The sequence below is a fragment of the Bombina bombina genome, chromosome 4 (assembly GCF_027579735.1).
Source record: "Bombina bombina isolate aBomBom1 chromosome 4, aBomBom1.pri, whole genome shotgun sequence".
In the NCBI taxonomy this organism is placed as follows: Eukaryota; Metazoa; Chordata; class Amphibia; order Anura; family Bombinatoridae; genus Bombina; species Bombina bombina.
The window spans coordinates 147,406,458-147,428,919 of NC_069502.1; the positions used below are offsets into that span (position 1 = coordinate 147,406,458).

At 41.1% G+C, this 22,462-nt stretch overlaps 1 protein-coding gene across 1 annotated transcript in view; it reads left to right on the forward strand.

The window, feature by feature from the left end:
• Window positions 1-22,462, forward strand: part of SMC6 (structural maintenance of chromosomes 6) — an 869,177-nt gene that overhangs the window by 10,802 nt on the left and 835,913 nt on the right. Inside the window, 2 exon segments of the mRNA XM_053711237.1 lie at window positions 3,912-4,060; window positions 19,796-19,913. Coding sequence (XP_053567212.1) covers window positions 3,914-4,060; window positions 19,796-19,913 — 265 coding nt within the window. The 5' untranslated portion in view covers window positions 3,912-3,913.

Below are 22,462 nucleotides of genomic sequence, written 5' to 3' on the forward strand. Positions count from 1 at the left end.
TATAGTACAGCACTGTAATACTGTGTACAGCTCATGATAGTAGTTTGCTATTTGTTTCCTTTCTTAAAGGGCCACTGCAGTGAACTGTAAATAAATTGCTATCTTGCTTTTAAGAGCAGTAACCTATTAAAAACATTTTTTTAATGCTTGTTTTTTTCACATTGAAGCTAACAGGAAGTGTATGTCTGTGTGCATGTTAAAATTTTTTGAATAATATCCAATTGATTTTGACTTTCCCTTTAAGCAGCAAATTGAGAAAAGTCTCCAAACTCGCCAAGTAAATAAAGTCACCAGGCGATGATTAAAATACATATAGGGGACGATTTATCATGCTGTGGCAGATAGGGGCATACATATGCACCCCTGTCCGCAGCAGCTCGCCTCTGTCGGACTGAATTCCGCTGCCCTAATTCAGCATTGCACAAGAACGTAATTTTGCGCTCTTGTGCAACGCTGCCCACGTACAGCCAAACATATGCGGGCAGGAGCTGTCAATCTCCCGGGTCGGACGAGACCGGGGAGATTGAAATTCGCCACATTAGAGGTGGAGAAAGGTTAGGGAAGCAGCAGTCTGATGACCGCTGCTTGATAAATATGGACTGCAGTTTGTCTTGTGTGAACCTGCAGTCGTAGGGGGTTGAAAGGCTTGTGAAGCCTTTGATAAATAGTGGACACTGAAAAAGTTGCACATATTCTTATCCAGCCGTCTTTTGTACAGCAGCTGGTGAACACCTCCATATGTTCACTCTGTTGTTTTTCGTGGTCTTGTGTGTTAGACAAACCACTTCTACTCTTTGTGGTAACTGTACTTGTATTCTAGTTTCACTGGGGGTGCTCTGATTGTTTTTGGTTTTTCCGTTCCTAAGTTAAAGGGATGCTAAACCCCATTTTTTTTCTTTAATGATTCACATAGAGCATGTAGTTTGTAGCAACTTTCTAATTTTACTCCTATTATTAATTTTCTTTGTTCTCTTGCTATCTTTATTTAAAAAGCAGGAATGTAAAGATTTCGATCAGGCCCTCTTTTGGTTCAGAACCTGGGTCACGCTTGCTTATTGGTGGCTAAATGTAGCCACCAATAAGCAAGCGCTATTTAGGGTGCTAAACCAAAAATGGGCCATCTACTAAGCTTAAGCACTTTTTGACTATTATTGCCCTTTAATACCAATGCAATTTTTATTCAATAATGGATAGGGCATCAGTGATATGCCTAAACTTTTCTAGAAATTTAATTTTTTTGTTAAAACCCAAAGCATTTTTATATACTTAATACATAGTAAAACACTATAAAATTACCAAAGGGTTCTTTAATCAGTCTCTTGTTTAATATTTTCCAAAAATGTAATTAAAGATCCCATACCTTTTTATAGTAACTTTTATAATGGAATGTGTGGTGTTCTGTTTATTTTTTATTATGCATAAATAACAAACCATAATTTAATGTTATTCTCATTGACAATCTGTCAACATTCCTATCCCCTATGTAATATATATATATATATATATATATATATATATATATATATATATATATATATACACATATATATATATATATATACACACACACACACACACACACACATTCATTACAGGTGGCCCTCGTTTTACAACGGTTCAATTTACACCGTTTCAGAATAACAACCTCTTTTTTTCAATCATGTGACTGCTATTGAAAAGCATTGAGAAGCAGTGCATTTATTAAAATAGCCAGTAGGTGGAGCTGTCCGCTTGTGTTGCAGCGAAGTCAAGCAGGCTGAAATTAATCAGTTTAACCAGACCTGAGCTATCGAGCAGCTTTCAAAGGAACAAGATCTTCCTGTCTATAAATCATTCCAGATTGGAATGCATAGAAAGAACTGTTTGCAGAAAAATGCAAGTGAAGTCTGTGTTGTGTGATTATTTTATTAGGTTTATAATGCTGTTTAGCATTTAAAGTCTTCATTTCAAAGCTTTAAAAATAATGTATTAGGTGTTACTTATGACAATTTGAGAGGGGCCTGGAACCTATCTCCCTCACTTCCCATTGACTTACATTATAAACTGGGTTTCAATTTACAACGGTTTCGATTTACAACCATTCCTTCTGGAACCTAACCCCGGCGTAAACTGAGGGATATATATATATATATATATATATATATATATATATATATATATATATATATATATATATATATATATATATATATATATATATATATATATATATATATATATTTTTAAAGTTTACCCAGCTGTGCAACTAGAGCTATTGGTTAGATCAGTGTCAGTTTCTGATCAGAACCAGCAGTTCTCTGTGGATTTATTTTACCTATATGGTAAACTCCTTTGCTGTGGGTAAGCACATATATTTGCAGGGTTGATAGTGATAAAATTGCATGTCATTCCCCACCCTAATGGCCATTTTAATACTAATTTGTATTCACTCACAACTTCTGTTATTCTTCCTATAAAATAAAATAAAATCTGGTACCACTGTGGGGATTAAATAAATATGTGGCTCTATGGAAAACCAGATGTAGATCTGCTGTTTATGTGCCTTTACTGCACCTCACTGACGAAGCTCTTAGAAGTCTTAACACAGCTGGGCTTCCCATTTCTCTTGTTCAGATGGTGATTTATTTATTTAAAATATTATAGTTTCAGGTTTACTGTTTGACAATAAAATAGCAAATAAACAAAGTGACATTTATCTTCAAGACCCAATTGTGAATAATTTAGTAGTAGTTCTGATCATGACTTAAAGTTAACTAAAATATTTACTTCTCATATAAAAGACATGAAACCCACTTTTTCTCTTATGATTCATATAGTGCCTACACTTTTCTAATGTATGTATTTAATGTGGTTCATTCTCTTGGTATCCTTTTGTTTAAGGAACCAGCAATGCACTGCTGGGAACTAGCTGAACACATCAGGTGAGCCAACGATGAGGCATATATGTGCATCCACCAATCAGCAGATTGATCCCAGTAGTGCATTGTTGCATCTGAGCCTACCTAGGTATGATTAATTTTAAAAGAATAAAGCAAATTTGATAATAGAAGTAAATTGGAAGGTTGTTTACCATTGCATGGCCTCTCTGAATTATAAAAGTTTAATTTTGACTTTACTATCCCATGATGATAGTGGCAAAGTTTAATGAAAAAGGGGAACATTTCAAATACAGTGGATTTACGTATATTAGAGACAGAGAGGAAACTGTACACATTGGGCTAGATTTATTATGCCCTTTTCTCCACTTTGACTGCAGATTTGCACAAGCGAACATGCATTCACAAATTATCAAGCAGTGGTCATAAGACCGCTGCTTCCCTACCCCGTTCTCCACCTCTTAGGTGGAGAATTTAAATCTCCCCGGTCTCTTCCGATTTGGGTTGATTAACAGCTCCTGCCTGCGTGCGGGCAGGGGACAGGGTTGCACGCAAGCGCAAAGGAGCACTTGTGTGCAATGTGGGCAGTGAATTGCTGCTCGCCAGAGGAGAGGTCGGGTGGACAAGGGCGAATATGTCCGCCCCTGTCCGCCATGGATTGATAAATTTGAGCTTTCACTATCTAATGCAGAAAAGATTGGATGATCCTAAAAAGATAACTGAGCATCTTATGTAAACATGTCTTTTTATGTATGTTGCTGTTAGTATTTTACATTGTTAGTCTAGATATATTCTTTCTATCTTTTATACCTATTTTTGCACGTTCTTTCTTTATTTTACTTTACATTTTTGGTTTTCTTCTCCCCTAGCTGTGTTCCTCTGGTCATCCATGCAATCAAATGTTTGTGTTTTGGTTAATTACATTTGTAACAGTGTACTCCTGTTTTTACAAAATATTTCAAGAAAGATGATGATAAATTGAATGTTCTTTTGTCAGGTAATGTATTATATGTTTTTTTTTTTTTCTCCTTAAAGGCATGGTGAAGAGAAAGGAAGGAAGTAGCTTTACCCCCACTGGGCATGGTAAAAGGGCAAGACAATCAGAACATTACAGTCCTGACAGTGAACATGAGGAAGCTGAGCCAAATACTTCTTCATTTAGCCAAGGATGTTATTCTCAGTCTGTAAGTTGTAATCTGTATATTAAGACCATTGAAGGTAATTCTTCATGCTTCGTTCCTTTTGTATCCGTTTTGGAAGGACATTTACAAAGCACACCCTCTAAAGTTGATCAACAGTAATTGTAACTTTAATTTGTAATTAGAGGAACTATGAAAACAAATTTATTTTCCATTATCCAGATCAAGGCAAATGTATTATGGTAAATCCTTGTTTCATTCCTCTTCATCAAGCTCTGTTACAAAAAGCAAATAGGCATTTGTGGTGACATTTTGGACAAAAGTTAACACTCCGAAAATCATTTTAATAATTACCACCAACACATTATAAGAAGTCTTCTCTTGTAATTTAGGTTTAGAGAACAAAATCATTTTTCTTTCTAATGACACAGTGAGTCCACGGATCATCATCAATTACTATTGGGAATATCACTCCTGGCCAGCAGGAGGAGGCAAAGAGCACCACAGCAAAGCTGATAAATATTACTTCCCTTCCCACAAACCCCAGTCATTCTCTTTGCCTGCGGTGCAAGGAGGAGGTGAAGTTTTCGGTGTCTGATTTTCTCCAAGATTTTATTATTTTAAAGCAGAGTAGGTTTGCTCTGATCTTTCCTTGGGTCTAGCCGTAGCCCACATCAGTCTTTTCAGTAGAGCAGTGGTGGCTTTTAAGCAATTGGTAACTTCTGGGGTACAATCCTCACTGCGTTTTCTCAAACCGTTTTGCTGCCATATTCAGAAAGCATGAGTTAGCTTACTTGGTTTGTTCTTTTTCCACAGGTCCATGTAAGGGATGGCACCCTCTCAAACCAGGTGTGCTGTCCTTCTGGTGGACAGATTGAAGTTCAGATAAAGTGCCAAGAATATATATTTTTTTTTTATTTTAAAAAGGGAATCTTTGGCACTTAAGCAGTTAATTCTGCAGGGGGACATTGCATCATTGACCCTATGAGGGTTAATTGCAGGGCAGACAGCAGGCACTGTGGACTTTTTTTTTTTTTTGGCTCAGTTTGTGTCCTTAACTCTGGGTGGATCCGATTTAAGGAATATGTAAGGTGTGTGCCACTAATATTTAACTGAATGGCCGCTGGGACCACCCTGATCTCAAGAGAGGCGTTTTCTTCTGAGGCGCCAGCCAGTTTAGGCATGCTTTCTGGACTCGCTTCCTGTGAGTTCCGGAGTGGATACGCTGCTCAGATCGACGGCTCTGCTCTAGTAGAGGATACATCAGCCGTTTAATTGCGAAGTTAGCTTACTCGGTTTGTGAAAACCGGAGTGTTTTCATTTAAGCCTCAAGCTCAGTCAGCTGGACAGGTAGGCACCTCAGCAAAGTGGAATACGATATTTGCTCTATTTAATTCAAACTAGCATTTTGAACAAATATTATTTAAAGGGGCAGTTTCGTTTTTTTTTAGTAAAGTCTTAAAAAAGTAATATAAAAGCTGTTTATTTTTCTGTACTTATTGGGCATTAAGATGGATCAAGAGGCCTTGCAGAGTGTTACATGTAGTCTGTGTTTTGACTCCCAGATAGAACCACCAGTACCTTTTTGTTCTTCATGTATTGAAAGAACCTTGTGTTACAGGGATAGATTTTTTGATACTGAGCAATCATTAGCTTAGGCGGATGCTGTTCAGGTGTCTCCTGTATCAGATACAGCTTTCTCCTCATAGTCCCAATCTTTGTCGTCCACACATGCAGTGCCCTGTGTTTCCTTTCACGCTCCGGTTGGAGTTTCTTTGCAAGATATTGCTGCCCAGGTATCATCTGCGGTATCTGAGTCACTGTCTGCTTTTCCCATGCTGCAAGGGAAAGTGCAAGATGACATTTTAAAGAATCAGTTGGTAAGGTTTCTGATTCAGTTGTGGCTACTCAGGATGCTTCCTCTCAGAAGTCTGAGGAGGAAGACACTTCGGTAGCGTCTGAGGGTGAAATCTCAGATTCAGACAGTATAATTCCTTCTTCTGATGCTGAAGTTGTATCCTTCAGATTTAAGCTGGAACGCCTCCGTCTGTTACTTAAGGAGGTTTTGGCTACCTTGGATGTCTCTGACATGACTGTTGTAGTTAACCCTAAGAAGTCTAGTAAACTGAACAAGTACTTTGTTCCCTCTGCGGTGGAGGTATTCCCTGTACCAAACTGTGCTACAGAGATTTATTGCACGGGAGTGGGAGAGGCCTTGAATTCCTTTTTCTCCATCTCCTATTTTCAAGAAGATGTTTCCAATAGCCGACTCCATTAAGGAGTCGTGGCAGACGGTTCCTAAAGTTAAGGATCCAATGGATAAGAAGTTGGAGGCATTGCTAAAGAAGATGTATGTCCACCAAGGTCTCCAGTGGCAGCCTGCGGTGTGTATTGCCACTGTCACCAGTGCGGCAGCCTACTGGTTTGATGCCTTGTCTGATTCTATTCAGACAGATACTCCTCTTGAGGAGATCCAGGACACGATTAAGGCTCTTAATTTAGCCAATTCTTTTATCACGGATGCTTCCTTACAAGTCATTAAGTTGGGAGCAAAAATGTCTTGTTTTGTGGTTTTAGCTTGCAGAGCCTTATGGTTGAAGTCCTGGTCTGCGGATGTTTCATCTAAGTCCAAGCTCTTGGCAATCCCCTACAAGGGTAAGACCTTGTTTGGGCCTGGCTTGGCTGAGATAATTTCTGATATTACAGGAGGAAAGGGATCTTTTCTCCCTCAGGATAAGAAGAATAAGCAGAAAGGATGTCAGAGTAATTTTCATTCCTTTCGTAGCTTGAGGTAAACCCTCCCCTCCCTCCTCCAAGCAAGAACAATCTAAGTCTTCCTGGAAACCTGGTCAGTCTTGGAACAAGAGGAAACAGTCTAAGCAACCAGCAGCTGATTCCAAGTCAGTATGAAGGGTCGGCCCCCGATCCGGGAGCGAATCCAGTTGGGGCCAGACTTTCTCAATTCGCTCAATCCTGTATACGAGATGTTCCGGATACCTGGGCAATAGACATCGTATCCCAGGGGTACAGAATAGAGTTCAAGACCTTTCCTCCCAGAGACAGGTTCCTCTTCTCAAGATTATCTGTAGACCAGATAAAGAATGAGGCGTTCTTAAATTGTCAAGGATCTTTCTGTCCTGGGAGTAATAGTTTCTGTTCCTATGCAGGAACAGGGTCTGGAATTCTACTCAAATCTGTTTGTGGTTCCCAAAAATGAGGAAACTTTCAGACCAATTTTAGATCTGAAATGTCTAAACAAGTTCCTCAGAGTTCTGTCCTTCAAGATAGAAACTATACGTTCAATTCTTCCCATAGTCCAAGAGGGTCAGTTCATGACATCCATACACCTAAAGGATGTGTACCTTCATGTTCCCATTCACAAGGATCATCGCAAGTTTCTGAGATTCGCCTTCTTGGACAATCACTTTCAGTTTGTGGCTCTTCCATTTGGTCTTGCCACAGCTCCCAGAATGTTTTCAAAGGTTCTGGAGGCTCTATTGGCAGTGATCCGGTCTCGAGGTATTGCAGTGGCGCCATATTTGGATGACATTCTGGTTCAGTTGCCGTCTTTTCAACAAGCAAGCTCTTATACGGAGAACTTGTTGTCTTTTCTTTGCTCCCACGGATGGAAAGTGAATCTGGGAAAAAGTTCTGTGATTCCAGCTATAAGGGTAGTGTTCTTGGGGGACCATAATAGATTCCCTATCGATGAAGATTTTTCTGACAGAAGTCAGAAAATCCTAGATTTTCGTCTCTTGTCTTGCCCTTCAGTCCTCTCCTCGACCGTCAGTGGCTCAATGCATGGAGGTAATTGGTCTGATGGTAGCGTCCATGGACATCATCATGTTCGCTCGGTTCCATCTCAGAGCTCTGCAATTATGCATGCTGAGGTAATGGAACGGGGACTATGCAGATCTGGATCAGGCGACAAAAGACTCTCTTCCGTGGTGGTTGTCTCAGGAACATCTCTCCCAGGGAACTTGCTTCCGCAGACCTTCCTGGTTGATTGTGACCACGAATGGCTGTCTGCTGGGTTGGGGAGCAGTTTGGGGCTCGTTGACGGCTCAGGGTCTATGGACTTGGGTATATAATGAGTTTAGAAGTTCTAAAACCGTGCTAATATCGTTGCCATTTTTTTTTCGAATATGTGAAAAATCAATTGATTCTTCCTATAGAAAGAAGCATAACCCACAAGTATGAGTTTGTCATGCTGTGCCTGTGCTAGCTGCAGAAACCTTTTGTTGTGTTGAGTTACTTGATACTTGTTTTAATTATTAACAGAGAACTGTTTTATATTTTAAAGTTGCACTTCTGTTTGTTTATGAAACTTGGTTTTATTTAATTTGAAGTGTAATAAAGATGTTATATAGCACAATGACTAAATCTGTGTCTGTATTGCATGTTTAAATCTTAATACCATAAATAACAGGTGTTATGTTTACTCCTGGAGTATATAATCAGTTTGCAAATTATAGAGTAAGCTTAAATAATGCATTACACTTTAACTAAACCCCTTAGATTTTAGTTGACTAAAATCTACTGGAGATTCAGCCGACTAAAATGGCATTTTAGTCAAAAGACTGACTAAATCGAAATTTGCCATCAAAATTAACACTGGTGGACAGAGACCCACAACTGCTTTCTATTGGCGATCCACATTCCAGGAGTGGACAATTTGGAAGCGGATTTTTTGAGCCGACAGACTTTTCATCCCGGGGAGTGGGAACTCCACCCGGAGGTTTTTTTTCCAGTCTGACTCTCAAGTGGGGGTTACCAGAGTTGAATCTCATGCCATCTCGGCAGAATGCCAAACTTCCGAGATACGGTTCGAGGTCAAGGGACCCACAGGCTGTCCTGATAGATGCTCTGGGGGTCCCTTGGAATTTCAGTCTGGCATACCTGTTTCCCCCGTTCACTCTCCTTCCACAAGTCATTGCTCGGATCAAGCAGGAGAGGGCATTTTGTGATTCTCATTGCACTGGTGTGGCCTCGCAGGATCTGGTATGTAGACCTAGTGGAAATGTCATCTCTTCCACCTTTGAGACTACCTCTGAGGAAGGACCTTCCACTTCAGGGTCCGGTCCTTAATCCAAATCTCGTTTCTCTGAAGCTGACTGCTTAGAGATTGAACGCTTAATTTTATCTAAGCGTGGGTTCTCAGAGTTGGTCATTAAGACCTTGATCCAGGCTCGTAAGCCTGTGACAAGAAGTATTTACCATAAGATATGGTGTAAATATCTGTTTTGGTGTGAATCCAGAGGCTACTCTTGGAGTAGAGCCAGGATTCCTAGGATTTTGTCCTTTTCTCCAGGAGTGTCTGGAGAAGGGTTTGTCAGCAAGTACTCTGAAAGGTCAGATTTCTGCATTGTCTATTTTGTTGCATAAGCGTCGGGAGTGTGTGCCAGATGTGCAATCTTTTTGTCAGTCCTTGGTCAGAATTAGGCCTGTGTTTAAACCTGTTACTCCTCCATGGAGTCTTAACCCTGTTCTTAAAGTTTTACAGCAGGCTCCGTTTGAGCCTATGCGCTCTTTAGATATTAAGATGTTATCTTGGAAGGTTTTGTTTCTTCTTGCCATTTCTTCTGCTCAGAGAGTCTCGGAGCTCTCAGCGCTGCAATGTGATTCTCCTTATCTTATTTTTCATTCTGATAAGGTGGTTCTGCTTACTAAGTTAGGTTTCCTTCCTAAAGTTGTTTCGGTCAGGAATATTAATCAGGAAATTGTTGTTCCGTCCTTGTGTCCTAATCCTCCTCATAACGAACGTTTGTTGCACAACCTGGATGTTGTGCGTGCGCTGAAATTCTTTTTGCAGGCGACTAAGGACTTTTGTCAATGCTCTGCTTTTGTTTGTTTGATTCTCTGGGAAGCGAAAGGGTCAGAAAGCTACGGCTTCTTCTTTCTTTTTGGCTGAAGAGTGTTATTCGTTTGGCCTATGAGACTGCTGGTCCGCAACCTCCTGAGAGAATCACAGCTTATTCCACGAGGGCTGTTTTCTTCTTCCTGGGCCTTAAAAAATGAAGCTTTAGTGGAACAGATTTGCAAGGCTGCAATTTGGTCTTCTCTGCATACTTTTTCTAAATTTTGTAAGTTTGATATTTTTGCTTCGGCTGAGACTTCTTTTGGGAGACAGGTTCTTCAAGCAGTGTCCTTTAGCTTGGGTATTGATTCCCAACAGTAATTGATGATAATCCGTGGACTCACCGTGTCATTAGAAAGAAAACAAAATTTACACAGTGAGTCCACGGCCCGCCCTGTTTATTTATACAGGTTTTTGTGTTGTAAACCTCAGGCACCTCTGCACCTTGTATTGTTTCCTTTCTCTCCTTTCCCTTGGTCGAATGACTGGGGTTTGTGGGAAGGGAAGTGATACTTATCAGCTTTGCGGGGGTGCTCTTTGCCTCCTGCTGGCCAGGAGTGATATTCCGAACTGTAATTGATGATGATCCGTGGACTCAACGTGTCAAGAAAGAATTAAATTTGTCAGGTAAACATCATTTTTTTTCCGAACATTAGTATAAAAATTAAAAATAGAAATAAAATACTTAACATAATGTGCACATTATAATTATGAAGTCAATAAAAGAAATTAAAGGGACATAATTAAATTAAAGGGACAAATCACTTGCAAGTGTATGCAGCATAACGGGAAAATATCACCTGAACATCTGTATGTACAAAAAGATATTTTACCTCACCATTTCCTCAGCTCACCAGAGTAAGTGTTCTGTAAAAAGATATCTTTCAGTTACTGCCCAGCTGCAGGTAAAAAAAAAAGGAAGAAAGGAGCATCAGCCAATCATCAGTGCTGAGGTCATGATCTGTTTTTCTGTGATCTCATAAGATTTCATAGTAAACTTCCTTAAACTGAATAGGGAAATGACATGTGTGCATGAGGCACACTTCCTTCCCTGTCCTGAGACAGGCATACTGATTTGCCGCTTAAAGTCTTTTACAATGGGGTGTGAATACTTAGGACATTTTGAGGTAAAATATATCTTTCTTTTTTACATAGACATGTTCAGGTGATATTTTCTAGTCGTTTTTTTTTTTTTTTACAGCTATGCTGCATCACTTTCAAGTGTTTCAACATTTGGGCATCATGTCCCTTTAACATAATTTGCAGATTCTACTTATCCACTCAACAAAAGTAATTAAATGTTTTTAAATTGTTCTTTTGGGGTTAGAGTATGGAATAGTCACAGTACAGGTTGTGACAGAACCTAAGGCATAGTAATGGAAGGTGTCTATATTCCCTCAAAAGTGCTGCAGTGCGGGGTATGGTCTGACAACCCCAGGGAGAATTGTTATGTTTGTTTACCACATAAAGAAAATATGTGATTTATTTCTGAGTCCCTGGGGTGGAGCATTTGGAGAGTAGGGTAGGCCAGTGCTCCACCCCGCAGTTTGCATGTAGCACATTATGTCAAAAAGTCCAGTCCAGGAATTCTGTCTGATTCAGCTAGCTACTCATCTGCATGTGGTAATTGACAGCAGGTGCTAATAAAATCCCCAGTCAGGGGTTGAGAGGTAGATTTGCCAGCAGTAAAGGGAAACTGCAAACACTCTCCTGAGAGACTGAGGAATTATCTATAAAGGACAAAGTTTGAAAGGTCTGTACAATATTACTTTTGTGAAAAGCTACTTAGTGCAGACAGTTGTACTTGTTAGTAAGTGCTCAGTAGAGCAAGCCTCTCTTGTTTATGTTTATTTCTTCAAGATATGACGAGTCCACAGATTTCATCCTTACTTTTGGGATTTATCCTCCTGCTAACAGGAAGTGGCAAAGAGCACCATAGCAGAGCTGTATATATAGCCCCTCCCTTCCCTCCACCCCCAGTCATTCTTTTTGCCTGTGTTAGTAATAGGAAGAGGTAAAGTGAGGTGTTAGTTTTAGATTCTTCAATCAAGAAATTTTTTATTTTAAAATGGTACCGGTGAGTACTATTTTACTCAGGGAGAAATCGTCAGTCTGGATTCCCAAGAGGAATGAAGAGATTTTTTCTGCCCTGAGGTTGATGATCTTAGCAGACTTTACTAAGATCCATTCTGGTTCCCACAGAGTTTCTGAAGGTAGTGCAAGAAAAATCTTCAGTGTGGAGACCAGTGTCCTGCTACAAGCAGCATTGAGGTATGTTCAGTCTTCTGAGGAGACTTGTTATATCAGAACTGGCTGACATTATTCCCTGTAAGGGAAGGGGTAAGCAGTAGACCTATATGGATCAGGGTGTTACTGAAATTACTGGTTTATATATATTGATTACTACAGTGTTGTAACTCAATAGGGGCTTGACACTGGGAGAGGCAGCTGTGACATTTTCTATATTTAATAATTGGCATAACTATATGAGTGTGTGTAGACGGGGGACCACATGGCTTATTAAAACCGCTTCCCATGAGGTTATGGAGACAGTTAATGCAACGCCCATGGTGGGCGGGGCCTATTTCGCACGCTCAGATGCACAGTTTTCTCCTCACTAGAAGGCAGCTGGCACTAGCTCCGGTGGGGCCTAAAGTTGAAATTCAGTCACCGGATCTTGTTGAATCAATCTTGAGCAGGGGCTGTTATCATTGTTTAAAGTTTATTTACAAAATAAAATGACTCTTAAAGGGTGATTTAGCTTTTTCTCAAATGGTGCAATAATTTTTGGCAAATTTGAGCTGTTCAGTATAATTTTTTAGTGCTAAAAATCGTTTTTGGTGCAGTACAGAAAAATTGTTGCGCTTTTATTATTTAAAGGCGCAGTTCCTTTTTTTTTTAAAAAAAAAATCTTTGAATCAATAAATAAGTTTAAAGACAACTATTGTGGCTATTGCTAGTCTGTTTAACATGTCTGAACTTGAGGAAACTCCTTGTTCGATGTGTTTAGAGGCTATTGTGGAACCCCCTCTTACTTTGTGTACCTCTTGTACTGAAAGAGCCTTACAATGTAAAAAACATATTTTATGTAAAGAAAGTGTGCCTAAGGATGATTCTCAGTCTGAAGAGAATCGGGATATGCAGCCTAATTCTCCCCAAGTGTCACAACCTTTAACGCCCACCCAAGCGACGCTGAGTTCTTCAAACGCATCTAATTCTTTGACTCTGCAGGATATGGCTGCAGTTATGTCAACTACCCTTACAGACGTATTATCTAAGTTACCAGTGTTACAGGGTAAACGCAGTAGGACAGGAATCAATGTGAATACTGAGTCCTCTGATGCTTTGTTGGCTATTTCCTATGTGCCCTCACAGGGATCTGAGTTGGGGGTCAGGGAACTTTTGAGGGAGAACTTTCGGAATCGGGAAGTGTGTTACCTCAGACAGATTCGGACGTCATGTCCTTTAAATTTAAGCTGGAACACCTCCGCCTGTTCGGGAGGTCTTAGCGACTCTGGATGACTGTGACCCTATTGTGGTACCACCAGAGAAATTGTGTAAAATGGACAAATATCTGGAAGTTCCCGCTTACACTGATGTTTTTCCGGTTCCCAAGAGAATCTCGGAGATTATCAAGAAGGAGTGGACAGATCAGGTATACCGTTCTCGCCTCCTAATTTTAAGAAAATGTATCCCATATCAGACACTGTTCGAGACTCTTGGCAGACTGTCCTTAAGGTGGAGGGAGCTATCTCTACCATGGCTATGCGTACAACTATAGAGGACAGCTGTGCTTTCAAAGACCCTATGGATAAGAAATTAGAGGGTCTTCTAAAGAAGTTATTTATTCATCAGGGTTTTCTTTTACAACCAACAGCCTGCATTGTTCCTGTAACTACTGCAGCGGCTTTCTGGTTTGATGCCTTAGAAGAGTCTCTTAAAATTTGAGATCCCTTTAGAGGATATTCTAGATAGAATTAAGGCTCTCAAGCTAGGTAATTTTTATCACAAATGCCGCCTTTCCAATTGCTAAGTTGGCGGCTAAAAATGCATGATTTGCCATTTTAGCGCTTAGAGCGTTATGGTTAAAATCGTGGTCTGCTGATGTGTCATCTAAGTCAAAGCTCTTGGCTATTCCTTTCAAGGGTAAGACCCTATTCGGGCCTGAGTTGAAGGAAATCATTTCTGACATTACTGGAGGTAAAGGTCATCTTCTACCTCAGGATAAGTCTGTTAAGATGAGGGGTAAACAAAATAATTTTCGTTCCTTTCGGAACTTTAAAGGAGTACCCTTGTCTTCCTATTCCTCCAGAAAACAGGAAGGGAATTTTACTCAGGCCAAGTCCATCTGGAGACCCAACCAGGCTAGGAACAAGGGTAAACAACCCAAGAAGCCCGCTGCTACTACCAAGACAGCATGATGGGGCGGCCCCCGATCCGGGACCGGATCTAGTAGGGGGCAGACTTTCTTTCTTTGCCCAGGCTTGGGCAAGAGATGTCCAGGACCCCTGGGCACTGGAAATTGTGACCCACGGGTATCAACTGGAATTCAAAGGTTTTCTCCCACGAGGGAGATTTCTTCTTTCACGATTGTCTGTAGACCAGATAAAAAGAGAGGCATTCTTACGTTGTGTAAAAGACCTCTCTACTATGGGAGTAATTTGTCCCGTTCCAAGACTAGAACAGGGGCAGGAGTTTTACTCAAATCTTTTCATGGTTCCCAAAAAAGAGGGAACGTTCAGACCTATTTTAGATCTCAAGAGTCTAAACAAGTTTCTCAGAGTCCCATCTTTCAAGATGGAGACTATCCGCACAATTTTACCAATGATCCAGGAGGGTCAATATATGACTACCTTGGACTTGAAGGATGCATACCTTCATATACCTATTCACAAGGATCATCATCAGTACCTAAGGTTTGCCTTCCTGGACAAACATTTTCAGTTCGTGGCTCTTCCCTTCGGGTTGGCCATAGCACCCAGGATCTTCACAAAGGTTCTAGGGTCCCTTCTGGCGGTTCTCAGGCCGCGGGGCATAGCAGTGGCGCCTTATCTGGACGATATTTTGATTCAGGCGTCGACTTATCATCTAACAAAGTCTCATACAGACATTGTGTTTTCCTTTCTGAGAACTCACGGATGGAAGGTGAATCTAGAAAAGAGTTCACTGATTCCACAGACAAAGGTTCCCTTCTTGGAAACTCTGATAGATTCTATAATCATGAAGATTTTTCTGACGGAGGTCAGAAAGTCAAAAATTCTAAATACATGCCGAGCCCTTCAGTCCAATCCTCGGCCATCAGTGGCTCAGTGTATGGAGGTAATTGGATTGATGGTGGCGGCAATGGACATCATTCAGTTTGCTCGGTTTCATCTCACTGCAACTGTGCATGCTCGGACAGTGGAATGGGGATTATGCAAATTTATCTCCTCCGATAAATCTGGACCAAGAGACCAGAAACTCTCTTCTTTGGTGGTTGTCGCCGGATCATCTGTCCCAAGGGACGTGTTTCCGCAGACCCTCGTGGATGATAGTGACAACGGACGCCAGTCTACTAGGCTGGGATGCAGTCTGGAATTCCCTGAAGGCTCAGGGTGTATGGACTCAGGTGGAGTCTCTACTTCCAATCAATATTCTGGAATTGAGAGCAATATTCAATGCGCTTCAATTCAATGCGCTTCAGGCATGGCCTCAGTTGGCTAAGGCCAAATTCATCAGATTCCAGTCGGACAACATCACGACTGTGGCTTACATCAATCATCAGGGAGGAACGTGGAGTTCCTTAGCGATGACAGAAGTATCCAAGATAATTCGATGGGCGGAGGCCCACTCTTGTTATCTGTCAGCAATCTACATTCCAGGAATGGTCAACTGGGAAGCGGACTTTTTAAGCCGACAGGCTTTTCATCCGGGGCAGTGGGAACTCCATCCGGAGGTCTTTGCCTCACTGATTCTCCGATGGGGCAGACCGGAATTGGATCTGATGGCGTCTCGACAGAATGACAAGCTCCCAAGATACGGATCCAGGTCGAGGGATCCTCAGGCCGAACTGATAGATGCCTTGGCAGTGCCTTCTTTGTTCAACCTAGCTTATGTGTTTCCACCGTTTCCTCTCCTTCCCCGGGTGATTGCTCGGATCAAACAGGAAAGAGCTTCAGTAATTCTAATCGCGCCTGCGTGGCCACGCAGGAGTTGGTATGCAGATCTAGTGGACATGTCCTCTCTACCTCCGTGGAAACTTCCAGTGAGACAGGACCTTCTCATTCAAGGTCCTTTCCAACATCCAAATCTAATTTCTCTGCAGCTGACTGCTTGGAGATTGAATGCTTGATTTTATCTAAGCAGGGATTCTCTGATTCGGTTATCGATACTTTGATTCAGGCACGTAAGCCTGTCACCAGAAAGATCTGTCATAAGATATGGCGTAAATATCTTTTATGGTGTGAATCCAAGGGCTACTCATGGAGTAAAGTTAGGATTCCCAGGATTCTGTCTTTTCTCCAAGAAGGATTGGAGAAAGGATTATCTGCGAGTTCCTTAAAGGGACAAATTTCTGCTTTGTCAATTTTGTTACACAAACGTTTGGCAGATGTTCCAGACGTTCAGTCTTTTTGTCAGGCTCTAACCAGTATTAAACCTGTGTTTAGACCAATTGCTCCACCCTGGAGCTTGAATTTAGTTCTTAACATCTTTGGAATGCATGGGTTCATACGGAACCCCTTGAAGAACATTAAGTTGTTATCTTGGAAAGTTTTGTTTTTGGTTGCTTTTTCTTCTGCTCGTACAGTTTCTGAGCTTTCAGCATTACAATGTGATTCGCCTTATCTTCACTTCTGATAAGGTGGTTTTACGTACCAAACCTGGGTTCCTTCCTAAGGTTGTTTCTAATAAGAATATTAATCAGGAAATAGTCGTTCCTTCATGATGTCCTAACCCTTCTTCTAAGAAGGAGCGTATGTTGCATAACCTGGACGTGGTCCGTGCCCTGAATTTTTACTTACAGGCGACTAAGGATTTCAATCAATCATCTTCATTATTCAATGTTTTTTCTGGAAAGCGTAGGGGTCAGAAAGCTACGGCTACCTCCCTTTCTTTTTGGCTGAAGAGTATCATCCGTCTGGCATATGAGACTGCTGGACAACAGCCTCCTGAAAGAATTATGGCTCATTCTACGAGGGCTGTGGCTTCCTCATGGGCATTTAAAAACTATGCTTCTGTTGAACAGATTTGCAAGGCTGCGACTCTTCACACTTTTTCCAAATTTTCCAAATTTGATACTATTGCTTCTTCTGAGGCTGGTTTTGGGAGAAAGGTTCTTCAAGCAATGGTGCCTTCTGTTTAGGTTCCTTTCTTGTCCCTCCCTTTCATCCGTGTCCTGTAGCTTTGGTATTGTATCCCACAAGTAAGGATGAAATCCGTGGACTCGTCATATCTTCAATGGTGGTTGTCTCAGGATCATCTCTCCCAGGGAACCTGCTTTCGCAGACCCTCTTGGGTGATTGTGACAACAGACGCCAGCCTTCTAGGATGTGAGCAGTCTGGGGCTCCCTAAAGGCTCAGGGAGTTTGGACTCAGTCAGAGTCTGTTCTTCCTATAAACATTCTGGAGCTCTTCTGGCCTGGCCCCAGTTAGCCTCGGCCCAGTTTCTCACGTTCCAGTCGGACAACATAACTTCAGTGGCTTACATCAATCATCGGGGAGGAACGCAAAGTTCCTTAGCAATGACAGAGGTAGCCATGATAATTCGCTGGGCGGAGACCCACTCTGGTTGTCTGTCGGCGATCCATATCCCAGGGGTGGACAACTGGGAGGCGGACTTCCTGAGTAGACAGACCTTTCAACCGGGGGAGTGGGAACTCTATCTGGAAGTGTTTTCCAACCTGATTCTCAAATGGGGTCAGCCGGAATAGGATCTCATGGCATCTCCACAGAATGCCAAGCTTCCGAGGTGCGGATCTATGTCAAGGGACACTCAGGCGGTATTGATAGACGCCCTGGCGGTACCTTGGAATTTCAGTCTTGCATACCTATTTCCTCTGTTCGCTCTTCTTCCTCGAGTCATTGCTCGAATCAAACAGGAGAGGGCGTCTGTGATTCTCATTGCACCAGCTTGGCCCCGCAGGTTTTGGTATGCAGACCTGGTAGAAATGTCATCTCTTCCACCTTGGAGACTTCCGTTGAGGAAGGACCTTCTACTTCAAGGGCCCTTCCTTCATTCAAATCTAGTTTCTCTGAAGCTGACTGCGTGGAGATTGAACGCTTAATTTTATCCAAGCGGGGATTTTTAGATAAGTATTTTTTAGATTTTTAGATCGTAAGCCTGTGACTAGAAGGATTTACCACAAGATATGGCGTAAATGTCTATATTGGTGTGAGTCCAAGGGCTACTCTTGGAGCAGAGTTAGGATTCCTATAATTCTGTAATTTCTCCACGAAGGTTTGGAGAAAGGCTTATCGGCTATTTCCCTAAAGGGTGAAATATCTGCCTTGTCTCTCTATTTTATTGCGTAAACGTCTGGCAGACGTTCCAGACGTACAATCATTTTGTCAGCCTTGGTCAGGATCAGGCCTGTGTTCAAACCAGTTACTCCTCCATGGAGTCTTAATTAATTTCTTAAGGTTCTTCAAGGGGCTCCATTTGAGCCTATGCATTCCTTAGATATTAAGTTGTTATCTTGTAAAGTTTTGTTTCTTGTTGCTATTTCTTCTGCTCGTAGAGTGTCAGAGCTCTCGGCATTGCAGTACGAGTCTCCTTACCTTATTTTTCATTCGGATAAGGTAGTTTTACGTACAAAATTAGGATTTCTTCCTAAGGTAATTTCTGACCGGAACATTACTCAGGAGATTGTTGTTCCTTCCTTGTGTCCTAATCCTCCTCCTCAGAAGGAACGGCTTCTGCACAATATAGACGTGGTACGTGCTCTAAAATTTTACCTACAGGTGACTAAGGATTTTCTTCAGTCTTTTGCATTGTTTTGTGGTTTTCTCGGGAAAACGTAAGGGACAGAAAGCCACGGCTACTTCAGCCAAAAAGAAAGAAGAGTATCATACGTTTTGCTTATGAAACTGCTGGACAGCATCCTCCAGAGAGAGTTATGGCTTATTCCACAAGGGCTGTTGCTTCCTCATGGGCATTCAAGAATGAAGCTTCTGTGGAGCAGATTTGCAAGGCTCCAACTTGGTCCTCTCTTCACACTTTTTCAAAATTCTATAAATTTGACACTTATGCCTCGGCTGAGGCCGCTTTTGGAAGAAAGGTTCTTCAAGCAGTAGTGCCTTCCGTTTAGGTTTCCTGCCATGTCCCTCCCTTATCTGTGTACTGTAGCTTGGGTATTGATTCCCAATAGTAATTAGATGATCCGTGGACTTGTGTCATTAAAAAGAAAAGAAAATTTTTGCTTACCTGATAAATTTATTTCTTTTTTGACACGATGAGTCCACAACCTGCCCTGTTCTATAGACAGGTTGTTTGTTATAAATTTCAGACACCTCTGCACCTTTTTGTTGCTTCCTTTCTCTCCTTTACTTCGGTCGAATGACTGGGAGGGAAGGGAGGTGATATTTAACAGCTTTGCTGTGGTGCTCTTTGCCGCCTCCTGCTGGGCAGGAGTGATATTTCCAATAGTAATTAGATGATCCGGGGACTCATCGTGTCGAAAAAGAAATAAATTTATCAGGTAAGCTTAAATTTTCTTTTCCTCCCCCCCCCCCATATCGCCCAGCCCTAATTAGTAACTATATACTCTCTTCAGATATTTAATTTACAATAGTGTATTGAGACACTGTATATAGTAGGCACTGATTGTGCAATAACTACCAATTGCTTGAATATTTGGAATTCAGGCAGCATAATGAAGGTATTTATAATACATTTATTTTGCTAATTTTGCTATTCTGCTTAATGTTGTAATTTTTCGTTTTAGAGTACAGCGGAAGTTGGGATAATTGAAAGCATCTCTCTGAAAAATTTTATGTGCCATTCAATGCTTGGACCATTCCGTTTTGGACCAAATGTAAACTTTGTTGTTGGAAATAATGGAAGTAAGTTGTTGTAAATAGTCTTCTAGTTTTCAGTAGATCATCTGGAACAAAAGTGTTCATTTGTGTTTATAAAACAAGCCTTTTCTATATCGCAAACATTACTAAAGTAATTTATTGTAAAGGGGCATTGACCTGCTTGGCACAACTACAATTGCATGGTTTTTACTCACCATGCTATTATTTTTTCCCCTGTGCCTTTAAAGCCTTGCTCTTATTTTACTCCCTTACAGGTGTTTGTTTGTGAAGCTCTGTATCTTTGTACTGTTGTTACATACTCTTGCCCTCTGTGACAGAAGCAGTGCACACTTACAGGTCAGTTAGTTTGCCGATTTTTTTTTTTTTTAAGTTGTTACCTGTATATTGCACTTTGTGCACAAAAACTGTAAAACTACACAATAGAGAGTGTTCGCTTAACAAACTAAACCACAGTTTAACCCCTTAAAGGGACAGTCTACACTAGAATTTTTATGGTTTATTAAAATAGATAATCCCTTTATTACCCATTCCCCAGTTTTGCATAACCAACACGGTTACATTTAATATACTTTTCTTTTTTAAGACACAATGAGTCCACAGATCATCTTAATTACTAATGGGATATTCACCTCCTGGTCAACAGGAGGAGGAAAAGAGCACCACAGCACAGCAGAGGTGTTAAACAGCTCCTCCCTTCCCTCCCACTCCAGTCATTCTCTTTGCCTACGTTAGTGATAGGAAGAGGTAAAGTGAAGTGTTAGAAAAAGATTCTTCAATCAAGAGTTTTATTTTTAAAGTAGTACAAGATTGTGCTGCTTTGTTCTGGGGTGTAGCGGTAGTCTATATCAGTCTCTACAGTAGAGCTTTGGTGGCTTTAGAGCAATGGGAACTGGTGGGACATAATTCTCACTGCGCCTCCCATATACTGTTGCTGCCCTAACCCGGAAAAATCTGAGGGATATTACTCAGTAATTTCTTTTAATTCACAGGTCCATGTGAGGAATAGGACTTCACAAACTTGGGAGCCGCCTTTGCTGTCGGGCAGAATGTGAGGTAAGTGCCGATTTTTATTTCTGGGGTTAAAAGAAGAAAAAAAAACTCGGAAGTTGGCCACTCACGTTGTAAATGGGACATATAAGGAAGCCCTTAGTGGATATGGTCACTTTATTTTGCTCAGGTATGAATTCTCCTTTATATTTGGGAGACTATAATCGACAGCTACACGCAGGCAATCAATTGTCACATCTCCCGGAGGTTGCTTAAACATTCATGCCGACACTTTGTTAATTATTAAGTAATTCTCCTTTCCACGCATGAGGTGGATTAGATGAGCAGCACCTTGAGACCCTTACGGGTGATTAGCCATACTTTACAAGTACTCCATACATACATTCATAATTTCTCCAACATAGGTGTGTCCGGTCCACGGCGTCATCCTTACTTGTGGGATATTCTCTTCCCCAACAGGAAATGGCAAAGAGCCCAGCAAAGCTGGTCACATGATCCCTCCTAGGCTCCGCCTACCCCAGTCATTCTCTTTGCCGTTGTACAGGCAACATCTCCACGGAGATGGCTTAGAGTTTTTTAGTGTTTAACTGTAGTTTTTATTATTCAATCAAGAGTTTGTTATTTTGAAATAGTGCTGGTATGTACTATTTACTCAGAAACAGAAAAGAAATGAAGATTTCTGTTTGTATGAGGAAAATGATTTTAGCAACCGTCACTAAAATCCATGGCTGTTCCACACAGGACTGTTGAGAGCAATTAACTTCAGTTGGGGGAACAGTGTGCAGTCTCTTGCTGCTTGAGGTATGACACATTCTAACAAGACGATGTAATGCTGGAAGCTGTCATTTTCCCTATGGGATCCGGTAAGCCATGTTTATTACGATTGTAAATAAGGGCTTCACATGGGCTTATTAAGACTGTAGACTTTTTCTGGGCTAAATCGATTCATTATTAACACATATTTAGCCTTGAGGAATCATTTTATTTGGGTATTTTGATATAATAATATCGGCAGGCACTGTTTTAGACACCTTATTCTTTAGGGGCTTTCCCAAAGCATAGGCAGAGCCTCATTTTCGCGCCGGTGTTGCGCACTTGTTTTTGAGAGGCATGGCATGCAGTCGCATGTGAGAGGAGCTCTGATACTTAGAAAAGACTTTCTGAAGGCGTCATTTGGTATCGTATTCCCCTTTGGGCTTGGTTGGGTCTCAGCAAAGCAGATACCAGGGACTGTAAAGGGGTCAAAACGGCTCCGGTTCCGTTATTTTAAGGGTTAAAGCTTCCAAATTTGGTGTGCAATACTTTTAAGGCTTTAAGACACTGTGGTGAAAATTTGGTGAATTTTGAACAATTCCTTCATGTTTTTTCGCAATTGCAGTAATAAAGTGTGTTCAGTTTAAAATTTAAAGTGACAGTAACGGTTTTATTTTAAAACGTTTTTTGTATTTTGTTATCAAGTTTATGCCTGTTTAACATGTCTGAACTACCAGATAGACTGTGTTCTGAATGTGGGGAAGCCAGAATTCCTATTCATTTAAATAAATGTGATTTATGTGACAATGACA